This window comes from Mizuhopecten yessoensis, unplaced genomic scaffold, assembly GCF_002113885.1.
Source record: "Mizuhopecten yessoensis strain PY_sf001 unplaced genomic scaffold, ASM211388v2 scaffold10067, whole genome shotgun sequence".
Taxonomy (NCBI): domain Eukaryota; kingdom Metazoa; phylum Mollusca; class Bivalvia; order Pectinida; family Pectinidae; genus Mizuhopecten; species Mizuhopecten yessoensis.
This window is the reverse complement of record NW_018408362.1, coordinates 213,966-231,059: the sequence shown is the minus strand read 5'-3', so window position 1 is coordinate 231,059 and position 17,094 is coordinate 213,966. Positions and strand designations below refer to the sequence as shown.

At 40.7% G+C, this 17,094-nt stretch overlaps 1 protein-coding gene across 6 annotated transcripts in view; it reads left to right on the top strand.

Moving 5' to 3' along the window:
• Positions 1 to 17,094, top strand: part of LOC110459447 (cytochrome b5 reductase 4-like) — a 114,757-nt gene that overhangs the window by 89,061 nt on the left and 8,602 nt on the right. For all 6 annotated transcript variants that reach the window (XM_021511707.1, XM_021511705.1, XM_021511706.1 and 3 more), the window contains 5 exons: positions 8,960 to 8,992; positions 12,201 to 12,326; positions 14,261 to 14,401; positions 15,057 to 15,209; positions 15,346 to 15,499. In XM_021511707.1, the coding sequence (XP_021367382.1) occupies positions 8,960 to 8,992; positions 12,201 to 12,326; positions 14,261 to 14,401; positions 15,057 to 15,209; positions 15,346 to 15,499 (607 nt within the window). The remainder of the gene's footprint in view (positions 1 to 8,959; positions 8,993 to 12,200; positions 12,327 to 14,260; positions 14,402 to 15,056; positions 15,210 to 15,345; positions 15,500 to 17,094) is intronic.

Genomic DNA, 17,094 nt, shown 5'->3' with positions numbered 1-17,094 from the left:
ATGTAACACATGACATATCCCAGGGGAATAGAGAACCTACGTAAATGTAACACATGACATATCCCAGGGGAATAGAGAACTTACGTAAATGTAACACATGATATATCCCAGGAGAATAGAGAACCTACGTAAATGTAACACATGACATTTCCCAGGGGAATAGATAACTTACGTACATGTAACACATAACATTTCCCAGGGGAATAGAGAACAGACGTAAATGTAACACCTTACATTCTGAGGTTGTCGCACGGAAGGCCTTCAACAACCTTCAGCACACTTCCAACAATCTTTGTCTAGAATGTATCCGTACAAAGTATCAGAGACGGGAGAATATCCCCCATTTATAGGCTTATTGTCAGGGGTTCTCATATAAGTGCCATACAAATCAGAGCAGGCCACACAATATCTAATCAGACTGTGGAAATCCAACAAACTAATTTTGTAACTGTCACATCACTAGAGAATTACTGCTAATATTCTCCAGTCTGTAATAGATTTTGTTAACTGTTCCTGTTGGTCATCGCAGTGAATACATGTGTTTATGTCCCCAATCTGAAAATGTATCTGACAAGACAATGACCAATCTGACCTTTCAACGGTATTTTTGATTGGCATTAGAGTGGGGGTAAAAAAAAACGGAGATTGAGAAGGGGTGGAGAATTAAGGATATTGGGAAGGGAACAGGGAGTGGAGAATTAAGGTTATTGGGAAGGGGACAGAGGGAGTGGAGAATTAAGGATATCGGGAAGGGAACAGGGAGTGGAGAATTAAGGTAATTGGGGAGGGGACAGAGGGAGTGGAGAATTAAGGATATTGGGAAGGTGACAGAGGGAGTAGAGAATTAAGGATATTGGGAAGGGAACAGGGAGTGGAGAATTAAGGTAATTGGGAAGGGGACAGAGGGAGTGGAGAATTAAGGTAATTGGGAAGGGGACAGAGGGAGTGGAGAATTAAGGATATTGGGAAGGGAACAGGGAGTGGAGAATTAAGGTAATTGGGAAGGGGACAGAGAGAGTGGAGAATTAAGGATATTGGGAAGGTGACAGAGGGAGTAGAGAATTAAGGAGATTGGGAAGGGGACAGTGGGAGTGGAGAATTAAGGAGATTTGGAAGGGGACAGTGGGAGTGGAGAATTAAGTATACTGAGAATGGGACAGTGGGAGTGGAGAATTAAGAAGATTGGGAAGGGGACAGAGGGAGTGGAGAATTAAGGAGATTGGGAAGGGAACAGTGGGAGTGGAGAATTAAGGAGATTGGGAAGGGGACAGTGGGAGTGGAGAATTAAGGAGATTGGGAAGGGGGCAGTGGAAAAGGAGAATTAAGGAGATTGGGAAGGGGGCAGTGGAAAAGGAGAATTAAGGAGATTGGGAAGGGGACAGTGGAAAAGGAGAATTAAGGAGATTGGGAAGGGGACAGAGGGAGTGGAGAATTAAGGAGATTGGGAAGGGGACAGTGGAAAAGGAGAATTAAGGAGATTGGGAAGGGGACAGTGGGAGTGGAGAATTAAGGAGATTGGGAAGGGGGCAGTGGAAAAGGAGAATTAAGGAGATTGGGAAGGGGACAGTGGAAAAGGAGAATTAAGGAGATTGGGAAGGGGACAGTGGGAGTGGAGAATTAAGGAGATTGGGAAGGGGGCAGTGGAAAAGGAGAATTAAGGAGATTGGGAAGGGGACAGTGGGAGTGGAGAATTAAGGAGATTGGGAAGGGGACAGTGGGAGTGGAGAATTAAGGAGATTGGGAAGGGGGCAGTGGAAAAGGAGAATTAAGGAGATTGGGAAGGGGACAGTGGGAGTGGAGAATTAAGGAGATTGGGAAGGGGACAGTGGAAAAGGAGAATTAAGGAGATTGGGAAGGGGACAGTGGGAGTGGAGAATTAAGGAGATTGGGAAGGGGGCAGTGGAAAAGGAGAATTAAGGAGATTGGGAAGGGGACAGTGGGAGAGGAGAATTAAGGAGATTGGGAAGGGGACAGAGGGAGTGGAGAATTAAGGAGATTGGGAAGGGGACAGTGGAAAAGGAGAATTAAGGAGATTGGGAAGGGGACAGTGGGAGTGGAGAATTAAGGAGATTGGGAAGGGGGCAGTGGAAAAGGAGAATTAAGGAGATTGGGAAGGGGACAATGAGAGCAGAGAATTAAGGTCATTGGGAAGGGGACAGAAGGAGTGGAGAATTAAGGAGATTGGGAAGGGGACAATGAGAGCAGAGAATTAAAGTAATGGGGAAGGGAACAGAGGGAGTGGAGAATTAAGGGGATTGGGAAGGGGACAATGAGAGCAGAGAATTAAGGTAATTGGGAAGGGGACAGAAGGAGTGGAGAATTAAGGTAATTGGGAAGGGGACAGAAGGAGTGGAGAATTAAGGAGATTGGGAAGGGGGCAGTGGAAAAGGAATATTCAGGAGATTGGGAAGGGGACAGTGGAAAAGGAGAATTAAGGAGATTGGGAAGGGGACAGAGGGAGTGGAGAATTAAGGAGATTGGGAAGGGGACAATGGGAGCAGAGAATTAAGGGTATTGAGAAGGGGACAGAAGGAGTGGAGAATTAAGGTAATTGGGAAGGGGACAGTGGGAGTGGAGAATTAAGGAGATTGGGAAGGGGACAGTGTGAGTGGAGAATTAAGGATATTGGGAAGGGGACATGGGGAGTGGAGAATTAAGGATATTGGGAAGGGGACAGTGGGAGTGGAGAATTAAGGATATTGGGAAGGGGACATGGGGAGTGGAGAATTAAGAAGATTGGAAAGGGGACAGAGGGAGTGGAGAATTAAGGAAATTGGGAAGGAGACAGTCGGAGTGGAGAATTAGGGAGATTAGGAAGGGGACAGAGGGAAAGGAGAATTAAGGATATTGGGAAGGGGACAGAAGGAGTGGAGAATTATGGAGATTGGGAAAGGGACAGTGGGAGTGGAGAATTAAGGTAATTTGGAAGGGGACAGAGGGAGTGGAGAATTAAGGTAATTGGGAAGGGGACAGAGGGAGTGGAGAATTATGGAGATTGGGAAAGGGACAGTGGGAGTGGAGAATTAAGATAATTTGGAAGGGGACAGAAGGAGTGGAGAATTAAGGTAATTGGGAAGGGGACAGAGGGAGTGGAGAATTAAGGAGATTGGGAAGGGGACAGTGGGAGTGGAGAATTAAGGATATTGAGAAGGGGCAGTGGGAGTGGAGTATTAAGGAGATTGGGAAGGGGGTAGTGGAAAAGGAGAATTAAGGAGATTGGAAAGGGGACAGAGGGAGTGGAGAATTGAGGTTTTGACAAGGGGACAGTGGGAGTGGGTAATTAAGGTAATTGAGAAGCGGACAGTGGGAGTGGAGAATAAAGGTAATTGAGAAGGGGACGGTGGGAGTGGAGAATTGAAGTAATTGGGAAGGGGACAGTGGGAGAGGAGAATTGAAGTAATTGAGAAGGGGACAGTGGGAGTGGAGAAGTGAGGTAATTGAGAAGGGGACAGTGGGAGTGGGTAATTAAGGTAATTGAGAAGCGGACAGTGGGAGTGGAGAATAAAGGTAATTGAGAAGGGGACAGTGGGAGTGGAGAATTGAAGTAATTGGGAAGGGGACAGTGGGAGAGGAGAATTGAAGTAATTGAGAAGGGGACAGTGGGAGTGGAGAATTGAAGCAATTAGGAAAGAGACAGCCTACATATACTGTCAACAAGTTACAGCCTAATCTCACTTCTCAAAGCAAAACACAATTACCATGATTTGTCAGTCGGTCTGGTGATTTTAGTAAGATAATTACAGGTCTTTGTAACAGACTTGGAAGCTAACTGAATTGTGACATGATGGACACAAGTGGTAAGTAAATGATGAATGCAGGCAGATGACATGTGATGACTGATCAAGCCCACAAATGAAGTGGACATCATGCTGTTGTATGGTAGATATGTGAGACACATTGTTGTATGGTAGATGTGTGTGAGACACTGTTGTATGGTAGATGTGTGTGAGACACTGCTGTATGGTAGATGTGTGTGAGACACTGTTGTATGGTAGTTGTGTGAGACACACTGTGGTATGGTAGAGGTGTGAGACACACTGTTGTATGGTAGATGTGTGTGAGACACTGCTGTATGGTAGATGTGTGTGAGACACTGTTGTATGGGAGATGTGTGTGAGACACTGTTGTATGGTAGATGTGTGAGAGACACTGTTGTATGGTAGATGTGTGTGAGACACTGCTGTATGGTAGATGTGTGTGAGACACTGTTGTATGGTAGATGTGTGTGACACATTGTTGTATGGTAGAGGTGTGTGACACACTGTGGTATGGTAGAGGTGTGTGACACACTGTGGTATGGTAGATGTGTGAGACACTCTGTTGTATGGTAGAGGTGTGAGACACACTGTTGTATGGCAGAGGTGTGTGACACACTGTTGTATGGTAGATGTGTGGGACACACTGTTGTATGGTAGAGGTGTGAGACACCCTGTTGTATGGTAGATGTGTGTGACACCCTGTTGTATGGTAGATGTGTGTGACACCCTGTTGTATGGTAGATGTGTGTGACACACTGTTGTATGGTAGATGTGTGTGACACCCTGTTGTATGGTAGAGGTGTGAGACAATGTTGTATGGTAGAGTTGTGAGACATCCTGTTGTATGGTAGATGTGTGGGACACTGTTGTATGGGAGATGTGTGTGACACACTGTGGTATGGTAGATGTGTGAGACACTCTGTTGTATGGTAGAGGTGTGAGACACACTGCTGTATGGTAGATGTGTGAGACACTGTTGTATGGTAGAGGTGTGTGACACTGTTGTATGGTAGAAGTGTGTGAGACACACTGCTGTATGGTAGATGTGTGAGACACTGTTGTATGGTAGTGGTGTGAGACACATTGTTGTATGGTAGATGTGTGAGACACATTGTTGTATGGGAGAGGTGGGAGATACTGTTGTATGGGAGAGGTGTGAGACACATTGTTGTATGGTAGATGTGTGAGACACACTGTTGTATGGTAGAGGTGTGAGACACCCTGTTGTATGGTAGAGGGGTGAGACACACTGTTGTATGGTAGATGTGTGTGACACCCTGTTGTATGGTAGATGTGTGATACACCCTGTTGTATGGTAGATGTGTGAGACACTGTTGTATGGTAGAGGTGTGTGACACTGTTGTATGGTAGAAGTGTGTGAGACACACTGCTGTATGGTAGATGTGTGAGACACTGTTGTATGGTAGAGGTGTGTGACACTGTATGGTAGATGTGTGTGACACATTGTTGTATGGTAGAGGGGTGTGACACACTGTGGTATGGTAGATGTGTGAGACACCCTGTTGTATGGTAGATGTGTGAGACACCCTGTTGTATGGTACAGGTGTGAGACACACTGTTGTATGGTAGATGTGTGAGACACTGTTGTATGGTAGAGGTGTGTGACACTGTTGTATGGTAGAAGTGTGTGAGACACACTGCTGTATGGTAGATGTGTGAGACACTGTTGTATGGTAGAGGTGTGTGACACTGTATGGTAGATGTGTGTGACACATTGTTGTATGGTAGAGGGGTGTGACACACTGTGGTATGGTAGATGTGTGAGACACCCTGTTGTATGGGAGAGGTGTGAGACACCCTGTTGTATGGTAGATGTGTGTGACACACTGTTGTATGGTAGATGTGTGTGACACCCTGTTGTATGGTAGATGTGTGTGACACACTGTTGTATGGGAGAGGTGTGAGACACACTGTTGTATGGTAGAGGTGTGAGACACATTGTTGTATGGTAGATGTGTGAGACAAACTGTTGTATGGTAGAGGTGTGAGACACATTGTTGTATGGTAGAGGTGTGAGACACACTGTTGTATGGTAGATGTGGGAGACACCCAGTTGTATGGTAGAGGTGTGAGACAATGTTGTATGGTAGAGTTGTGAGACATCCTGTTGTATGGTAGATGTGTGAGACACTGTTGTATGGTAGATGTGTGTGACACACTGTGGTATGGTAGATGTGTGAGACACACTGTTGTATGGTAGAGTTGTGAGACACACTGCTGTATGGTAGATGTGTGAGACACACTGTTGTATGGTAGATGTGTGAGACACTGTTGTATGGTAGAGGTGTGAGACACCCTGTTGTATGGTAGAGGTGTGAGACACACTGTTGTATGGTAGAGTTGTGAGACACACTGCTGTATGGTAGATGTGTGAGACACACTGTTGTATGGTAGAGATGTGAGACACACTGCTGTATGGTAGATGTGTGAGACCCACTGTTGTATGGTAGATGTGTGAGACATCCTGTTGTATGTTAGATGTGTGTGGCACACTGTTGTATGGTAGAGGTGTGAGACACACTTGTATGGGAGAGGTGTGTGACACACTGTGGTATGGTAGAGGTGTGAGACACCCTGTTGTATGGTAGAGGTGTGAGACACCCTGTTGTATGGTAGAGGTGTGAGACACTGTTGTATGGTAGAGGTGTGAGACACACTTGTATGGTAGAGGTGTGTGACACACTGTGGTATGGTAGAGTTGTGAGACACACTGTGGTATGGTAGATGTGTGTGACACACTGTTGTATGGTAGAGGTGTGTGACACACTGTGGTATGATAGAGGTGTGTGCCACACTGTGGTATGGTAGATGTGTGTGACACACTGTTTTATGGTAGAGGTGTGTGACACACTGGTATGGTAGATGTGTGAAACACACTGTTGTATGGTAGAGGTGTGTGACACACTGTTGTATGGTTGAGGTGTGTGACACACTGTTGTATGGTAGATGTGTGTGAGACACTGTTGTATGGTAGATGTGTGTGAGACACTGTTGTATGGTAGATGTGTGAGACACCCTGTTGTATGGTAGAGGTGTGAGACACCCTGTTGTATGGTAGAGGTGTGAGACACCCTGTTGTATGGTAGAGGTGTGAGACACCCTGTTGTATGGTAGAAGTGTGAGACACTGTTGTATGATAGAGGTGTGTGACACACTGTGGTATGGTAGATGTGTGTGACACACTGTGGTATGGTAGAGGTGTGAGACACACTGTTGTATGGTAGAGGTGTGAGACACACTGTTGTATGGTAGATGTGTGTGACACACTGTTGTATGGTAGAGGTGTGTGACACACTGTTGTATGGTAGAGGTGTGTGACACACTGTTGTATGGTAGATGTGTGTGACACACTGTTGTATGGTAGAGGTGTGTGACACACTGTTGTATGGTAGAGGTGTGTGACACACTGTTGTATGGTAGAGGTGTGTGACACACTGTTGTATGGTAGAGGTGTGTGACACACTGTTGTATGGTAGAGGTGTGTGACACACTGTTGTATGGTAGAGGTGTGTGACACACTGTTGTATGGTAGAGGTGTGTGACACACTGTTGTATGGTAGATGTGTGTGACACACTGTTGTATGGTAGAGGTGTGTGACACACTGTTGTATGGTAGAGGTGTGTGACACACTGTTGTATGGTAGATGTGTGTGACACACTGTTGTATGGTAGAGGTGTGTGACACACTGTTGTATGGTAGAGGTGTGTGACACACTGTTGTATGGTAGAGGTGTGTGACACACTGTTGTATGGTAGAGGTGTGTGACACACTGTTGTATGGTAGAGGTGTGTGACACACTGTTGTATGGTAGAGGTGTGTGACACACTGTTGTATGGTAGAGGTGTGTGACACACTGTTGTATGGTAGAGGTGTGTGACACACTGTTGTATGGTAGAGGTGTGTGACACACTGTTGTATGGTAGAGGTGTGTGACACACTGTTGTATGGTAGATGTGTGTGACACACTGTTGTATGGTAGAGGTGTGTGACACACTGTTGTATGGTAGAGGTGTGTGACACACTGTTGTATGGTAGATGTGTGTGACACACTGTTGTATGGTAGAGGTGTGTGACACACTGTTGTATGGTAGAGGTGTGTGAGACACTGTTGTATGGTAGATGTGTGTGACACACTGTTGTATGGTAGATGTGTGAGACACCCTGTTGTATGGTAGATGTGTGAGACACCCTGTTGTATGGTAGAGGTGTGAGACACCCTGTTGTATGGTAGATGTGGGAGACACCCTGTTGTATGGTAGAGGTGTGAGACACACTGTTGTATGGTAGAGGTGTGTGACACACTGTTGTATGGTAGATGTGTGAGACACCCTGTTGTATGGTAGAGGTGTGAGACACCCTGTTGTATGGTAGATGTGGGAGACACCCTGTTGTATGGTAGAGGTGTGAGACACACTGTTGTATGGTAGAGGTGTGTGACACACTGTGGTATGGTAGATGTGTGAGACACCCTGTTGTATGGTAGAGGTGTGAGACACCCTGTTGTATGGTAGATGTGGGAGACACACTGTTGTATGGTAGAGGTGTGAGACACCCTGTTGTATGGTAGAGGTGTGTGACACCCTGTTGTATGGTAGATGTGTGAGACACCCTGTTGTATGGTAGAGGTGTGAGACACTGTTGTATGGTAGATGTGTGTGACACATTGTTGTATGGTAGAGGTGTGAGATACTGTTGTATGGTAGAGGTGTGAGACACCCTGTTGTATGGTAGAGGTGTGTGACATACTCTGGTATGGTAGAGGTGTGTGACACACTGTGGTATGGTAGATGTGTGAGACACCCTGTTGTATCGTAGAGGTGAGCAATGCAGGCTCATTGGGCCTCTTGTAATAACTTTAGGTTCGATATATCCTTACATATCTAAATTATGATATTTTAATTGGGATCTTTAAAATATGACTTGCGATTGCCTTTTGTCCGCCGTCGTCCGTATGCTGTATGCTAGATATTGAATAAATTGGTTTTATTGCTTTTTGTCACTTTGAATAATATTTCTGTTTATGTTAAAAACAAAATCAACTCTCTGTATAAATATACCAGGTGACCGTTAAGGCCCAGGGGCCTCTTGTTTGGGTTACTATGCCAACCTTGTTAAATCTTAATATTTGAAATACAAAATATTGACTTTTCTGAGTATGCACAATTTCTTAAATTTTCAGATTTAGAAGATGATATTACTGAAGACTACGAAGGTAATAACTTCAACATATTCTTTGTATATGTAATAAGTTTGTCAAAACAATAAATTTAACTTGTATACATATTGCATGGTGTGTATTGTATTTAAGTGTGTTTTATGTAGTGTGTATTGTGTCTTAATTTGTTTTTAGCCCACCATCATCTGATGGTGGGCTATTCAAATCACCCTGTGTCCCTGGTCCGTCGTCCGTCGTCCGTCCTTAAACAATTCTTGTTATCGGTATTTCTCAAGAAGTACCAGAGGGATGTTTCTCAAATTTTATATGTAGGGTCCCCTTGGTCCTTAGCTGTGCAGGGCAACTTTTGAGACTGATCGGATAACAACATGGCCGACAGGCAGCCATATTGGATTTTGACAGTGAAAGTTTATCGGTATTTCTCATGAAGTACCAGAGGGATCTTTCTCAAATTTTATATGTCGGTTCCCCTTGGTCCTTAGCTGTGCAGGGCAACTTTTGAGACTGTTCGGATAACAAGATGGCCGACAGGCAGCCATCTTGGATTTTGATAGTGAAAGTTTGTTATCGGTATTTCTCACGAAGTACCTGAGGGATCTTTCTCAAATTTTGTATGTAGGTTCCCTTGATCCCTAGCTGTGCAAGGCAACTTTTGAGACTGATAGGATAAACAACATGGCCAACAGGCAGCCATCTTGGATTTTGATAGTGAAAGTTAGTTATCGGTATTTCTCACGAAGTACCTGAGGGATCTTTCTCAAATTTTATATGTAGGTTCCCCTTGGTCCCTAGCTGTGCAGGCGATTTTTGAGACTGATCGGATAAACAACATGGCCGACATCTTTGATTATCGCTATTTCTTGGGAGGTACGGGAGGGATCTTTTTCAAATTTTATATGTAGGTTCCCCTTGTTCCCTTGTTGTGCAGCAGTGCCTAAAATGGACGGTCTCTTGCTTGCCAATGGCGATTAAAGTCTTGCTCGGGCGACCAAAAGTTGTCAAAAGTGAAGTAGTCACTGCCCCAACAAAAATAGTTTAGGCTGTTGAAAAAATTATGAATAAAAGAAATTATAGTCCCTTCCACATTAACTGGGGGGCAGTACATTTTTCAGTTGTCATTACTTTGATTTGAAAAATGTGATGATTTTTTTTTTTAGATTTTCTATATAAATACATATTGTACTGCCAGGGTGTCTTCTTTGAGGTGCGAGTTTTGTGTATTTCCTTTTTGGAAGACCTGAATGGAGTGGATCATGTCAGGTTTTAACTAGGATTGAAGAATTAAAAATATAATGTTTTATTCTGTTTTACATATAACAAACATTGTCATGTTAAATGTAATTTAAATGTACTGAACATTGTGTTAAATGCTGTGGAAATATTTCTTGCCAAAATTATTTGGGCCACCAAATATGTCATTTGGGCCAGTGCTTCAAGTTCTTTACTCGCCCTAAAATTTGTTTTTGGGCAAGCCAATGCAGGTTCCCCACTATCCTTTATTGTTCATGTTTACTTTTGAAACTGATCAGTTAAACAAAATGGCCTTCCGACAGCCATCTTCGATTTTTGACATTGAAGGTGTGTTAGTACTATTTCTCAGGAATAACTTGAGGGATCTTTTTCAAATTTGATATGTAGGTTCCCCTTGATCCCTCTTTGTGCATGTTATATTTTAAGACTGATAATAAAAACAAAATGGCTAAAGGAAGAAATAAACAGATCTTTCTCATATTGCAATGATCAATTCTATTTCTTTCACATTAAGTACTGTACTAGTAAATATGTGAAATGACAAACTCACTTTGAAGGTTGGCTTTCATACACATCAGTATTAAGTTTAGATCAAAAGTTACCTCAAGGTGTAGTGTGTATTGTGTTTAAGTGTGTTGTATGGTAGATATTTGGGAGGGTTTCGGCTACGTTGTGGAAAAGCTTACCATCTACTATTAGAAAGTCAAATACCCTGGCCAAGTTCAAGAGGGACATCAAAACTCACCTCTTCACGTCTGCATTTTAGAATCTTTTCAAAGACGTTATGTAGATACCACCCTTTTATTTGTTCAATTATGTGCACATTGCTTGTTAAATGTATGAAAGTGATTGTAATCCTTTGTTTTTTGTTTTCACAATTATAACCATTACTATTATCCATATGTTGTAAAGCGCTTTAGAGTAATTTTACAAATTATATAGGGCACTATATAAATGTTGTACATTATTATTATTATTATTATTATGTAATGTGTGTTTTTTGTAGTGCGTATTGTGTTTAAATGTGTTTCATGTAGTGTGTATTGTATTTCAGTGTGTTTTATGTAGTGTGATTTGTGTTTTAGTGTGTTTTATGTAGTGTGTATTGTGTTTTAGTGTGTTTTATGTAGTGTGTATTGTATTTCAGTGTGTTTTATGTAATGTGTATTGTGTTTTAGTGTGTTTTATATAGTGTGTATTGTGTTTTATGTAGTGTGTATTGTGTTTTAGTGTGTTTTATGTAGTGTGTATTGTATTTCAGTGTGTTTTATGTAATGTGTATTGTGTTTTATGTAGTGTGTATTGTGTTCTAGTGTGTTTTCGTGTGTTTTATGTTGTGTGTATTGTGTTTTAGTGTGTTTTCGTGTGTTTTATGTAATGTGTATTGTGTTTTAGTGTTTTATGTAATGTGTATTGTGTTTTAGTGTGTTTTCGTGTGTTTTATGTAATGTGTATTGTGTTTTAGTCTGTTTTATGTAATGTGTATTGTGTTTTAGAGTGTTTTATGTAATGTGTGTTTTATGTAGTGTTTTATGGACTTTCGTTGAGGTGATTAATTGGTTATATGAACCTGAGAAGTGATATTGACCAAGACAAAATTGAGGTCAATATCACTTTTTCAGGTCAATATAACTACATATTCACTCAAATAAAAGTCCTAAATTGTTGTATTAGATGCAAAATAATGTATAAATTATTACAAATGAAAAGACCTGTAAAAGTTGTTTGGAAGAGAATATTGCATGTGGTAGAGGGCATTGCTACGTAACAATTGAATGATGTCATCAAGTGAATATTGATTTGCTGTTTCTAAAAAATTGTAAGACAGAGTCAATTTCACAAATCACCGACCTCCATGTGATTATGATCCAACCAATAAGAATGTAGGGAAAATGTGCATCGTCTAATGTATAAAAAGGATCACTAAGTCATTTATGAAATCCATAAGATTGCATTGTATAACATATCTGTTTATGACATTGTATGATTACAGTTAAGGTGCAGAATCAGACAGGGAAGACGGAATTAGTGTTACACAAACAGACAACAGGGCAGCAGTGGCGAGGGGTCGGAAAGTTTCTGGATAGACATGACGCCTTCACACCTACAAATGACAAAGGTATACACACCTACAAACAACAAACATATACACACCTTCAAACAACAAACATATACAAACCTACAAACAACAAAGGTATATACACCTAAAAACAACAAATGTATACAAACACTTATAGTATACACACCAACAAATGACCAAGGTATACACACCTACAACAACAAACATATACACACCTACAAACAACAAAGGTATACACACCAACAAATGACAAAGGTATACACACCTACAAACAACAAACATATACATGCCTACAAACAACAAACATATACACACCTACAAACAACAAAGGTATACACACCTACAAACAACAAACATATACACACCTTCAAACAACAAACATATACAAACCTACAAACAACAAACATATACGCACCGACAAACAACAAAGGTATACACACCAACAGATGACAAAGGTATACACACCTACAACAACAAACATATACATGCCTACAAACAACAAACATATACACACCTACAAACAACAAAGGTATATACACCTAAAAACAACAAATGTATACACACCTAAAAACAACAAATGTATACAAACACTTATAATCAACAACAAATGTATACAAACACTTATAAACAACAAATGTATACCAACACTTATAAACAACAAATGTATACAAACACTTATAATAAACAACAAATGTATACAAACACTTATAATAAACAACAAATGTATACAAACACTTATAATAAACAACAAATGTATACAAACACTTATAAACAACAAATGTATACAAACACGTATCAACAACAAATGTATACAAACACTTATAATAAACAACAAATGTATACAAACACTTATAATAAACAAATGTATACCAACACTTATAAACAACAAATGTATACCAACACTTATAATAAACAACAAATGTATACAAACACTTATAATAAACAACAAATGTATACAAACACTTATAATAAACAACAAATGTATACAAACACTTATAATAAACAACAAATGTATACAAACACTTATAATAAACAACAAATGTATACAAACACTTATAATAAACAACAAATGTATACAAACACTTATAATAAACAACAAATGTATACAAACACTTATAATAAACAACAAATGTATACAAACACTTATAATAAACAACAAATGTATACAAACACTTATAATAAACAACAAATGTATACAAACACTTATAATAAACAACAAATGTATACAAACACTTATAATAAACAACAAATGTATACAAACACTTATAATAAACAACAAATGTATACAAACACTTATAATAAACAACAAATGTATACAAACACTTATAATAAACAACAAATGTATACAAACACTTATAATAAACAACAAATGTATACAAACACTTATAATAAACAACAAATGTATACAAACACTTATAATAAACAACAAATGTATACAAACACTTATAATAAACAACAAATGTATACAAACACTTATAATAAACAACAAATGTATACCAACACTTATAATAAACAACAAATGTATACAAACACTTATAATAAACAACAAATGTATACAAACACTTATAATAAACAACAAATGTATACAAACACTTATTATAAACAACAAATGTATACAAACACTTATAAACAACAAATGTATACAAACCTACAAGCGTATACAACTGTGTTAACAAATACAAAGTTTCTTCAGTCTGAGAGAGATAATATTATTTTATTTCAGTTTCTAGGTAAAGAAAAATATTGGAATTAAAAAACTGTACTAAATTCCATTGATACTGGTATTTACAGTAATACTGCACAACCATAAATATAAACAATCAGCCAAAGATTCTTTAGGACTAGATAAGTTTGAGACTATTCAGTAGGAAAAATCTCTAGTTTAATGCCTGTGAAATTTCACATTGTGTACCTGAGGAAATTGAACAATTGATTGTATTCGATGATTTAACAGTGATATCAACATTTCCTAGGTCCAGTGTATAGATGTTGCCGTGTGGAATCTGTGGTTTCTGTCAACCATGACACAAAGCTACTGTGTGTCAGTTTCCCTCATGGCACCTGTATGTGTGTACCTGTGGGTTACCATGTACATATACGTCACAAGGTAGAGGGTAAGTATACACCTGTATGTGTGTACCTGTGGGTTACCATGTACATATACATCACAAGGTAGAGGGTAAGTATACACCTGGATGTGTGTACCTGTGGGTTACCATGTACATATACGTCACTAGGTAGAGGGTAAGTATGCACCTGTATGTGTGTACCTGTGGGTTACCATGTACATATACGTCAACAGATAGAGGGTAAGTATATACCTGTATGTGTGTACCTGTGGGTTACCATGTACATATATGTCACAAGGTAGAGGGTAAGTATACACCTGTATGTGTGTACCTGTGGGTTACCATGTACATATACGTCACTAGGTAGAGGGTAAGTATACACCTGTATGTGTGTATCTGTGGGTTACCATGTACATATACGTCACTAGGTAGAGGGTAAGTATACACCTGTATGTGTGTATTTGTGGGTTACCATGTACATATGCGTCACAAGGTAGAGGGTAAGTATACACCTGTATGTGTGTACCTGTGGGTTACCATTTGGTCAAGATACAATGTATGATAAAATGTACAATATTTACAGCTTTATCTATTTATAAATCGATTGTGTATGATTGCATCTGATTAAGTTGAAAGTAGACCCGTTTTGAGAGATGAAAATATTTTTGCTGATTTATTTATCTAATTGTTTTACCGTCAGATGTGGAGGTAGTTCGCAGTTACACACTTGTCCAACCCTCACTGGGATCAAAAACCACTGACCAACGGTTATCACAGGGCAAAGTATTTTACTTGATGATCAAGATTTACAAAAATGGGGCCCTAACTCCGTGGATAGACTCGTTAACACCAGGTAAGATATCCAACAGATTTCCAATGTTTCCTATTAGCTGGCGTAGAAAAATTCATTTAATTTCAGTAATGATCATTGATGTAATTTTATAATATCTCATTGTCTTACTGACCTGTGATGTTGTGATCTGTCTTAGGTGACTCTATGGAAGTCAGCCAGTACGAAGGAAACTTAAGTGAAAGTCGTCTAGCAGGGCAAGGCGACTTGGTTATGTATGCCGCAGGGACAGGCTTCACCCCCATGGTGGGCCTCATCAACCACTGTTTATCACAAACAAAACCTGCCAGTCGGTAAGTTCACTTCACCTCTATGGTGGGCCTCAACAACCACTGTTTATCACAAACAAAACTTGTCAGTAGGTAACTTCACTTCACCCCCATGGTGGGCCTCATCAACCACTGTTTATCACAAACAAAACTTGTCAGTAGGTAAATTCACTTCGGCCCATGGTGGGCCTCATCAACCAACTTTCATCACAAGCACACCCCAGCAGAACATAAGTTCACTCCACTCACTGACTAGTAGTGGGTCTGAACAACCACTGTTTATAATGGTCGCAACCATCACTTGATTAGGTCACTTCATAGTCAGCCTCATCAACCACTGTTTATAACTGTCAACCCCACCAGTCGTTAAGATCACTTTGTCCCTTTAGTAAGGCCCCAAGTCTCTATATCTCACTTTGTCCCTTTAGTAAGGGACTCAGTCTATATCACTTTGTCCCCTTAGTAAGGCACTCAGTCTCTATATCTCACTTTGTCCCCTTAGTAAGGCACTCAGTCCTCTATATCTCACTTTGTCCCTTTAGTAAGGCCCTCAGTCTCTATATCTCACTTTGTCCCTTTAGTAAGGCCCTCAGTCTCTATATCTCACTTTGTCCCTTTAGTAAGGGCCTCAGTCTATATCACTTTGTCCCCTTAGTAAGGCCCTCAGTCCTCTATATTAGTAAGGCCCTCAGTAGTAAGGCCCTCAGTCTCTATATCTCACTTTGTCCCCTTAGTAAGGCCATCAGTCTTAGTAAGGCCCTCAGTCTCTATCACTTTGTCCCCTTAGTAAGGCCATCAGTCTCTATCACTTTGTCCCCTTAGTAAGGGCCTCAATCTCTATCACTTTGTCCCCTTAGTAAGGCCCTCAGTCTCTATATCTCACTTTGTCCCCTTAGTAAGGCCCTCAGTCTCTATCACTTTGTCCCCTTAGTAAGGCCCTCAGTCTCTATATCTCACTTTGTCCTCTAAGTAAGGCCCTCAGTCTCTATATCTCACTTTGTCCCCTTAGTAAGGCCCTCAGTCTCTATATTTCACTTTGTCCCCTTAGTAAGGCCCTCAGTTCTCTATATCTCACTTTGTCCCCTTAGTAAGGCCCTCAGTTCTCTATATCTCACTTTGTCCCCTTAGTAAGGCCCTCAGTCCTCTATATTTCACTTTGTCCCCTTAGTAAGGCCCCCAGTCCTCTATATCTCACTTTGTCCCCTTAGTAAGGCCCTCAGTCCTCTATATTCCACTTTGTCCCCTTAGTAAGGCCCTCAGTCTCTATATCTCATTTTGTTCCATTAGTAAGGCCCTCAGTTCTCTATATTTCACTTTGTCCCCTTAGTAAGGCCCTCAGTTCTCTATATCTCATTTTGTCCCCTTAGTAAGGCCCTCAGTCTCTATATCTCATTTTGTTCCCTTAGTAAGGCCCTCAGTTCTCTATATTTCACTTTGTCCCCTTAGTAAGGCCCCCAGTCCTCTATATCTCACTTTGTCCCCTTAGTAAGGCCCTCAGTCTCTATATCTCACTTTGTCCCCTTAGTAAGGCCATCAGTCTCTATCACTTTGTCCCCTTAGTAAGGCCATCAGTCTCTATATCTCACTTTGTCCCCTTAGTAAGGCCATCAGTCTCTATA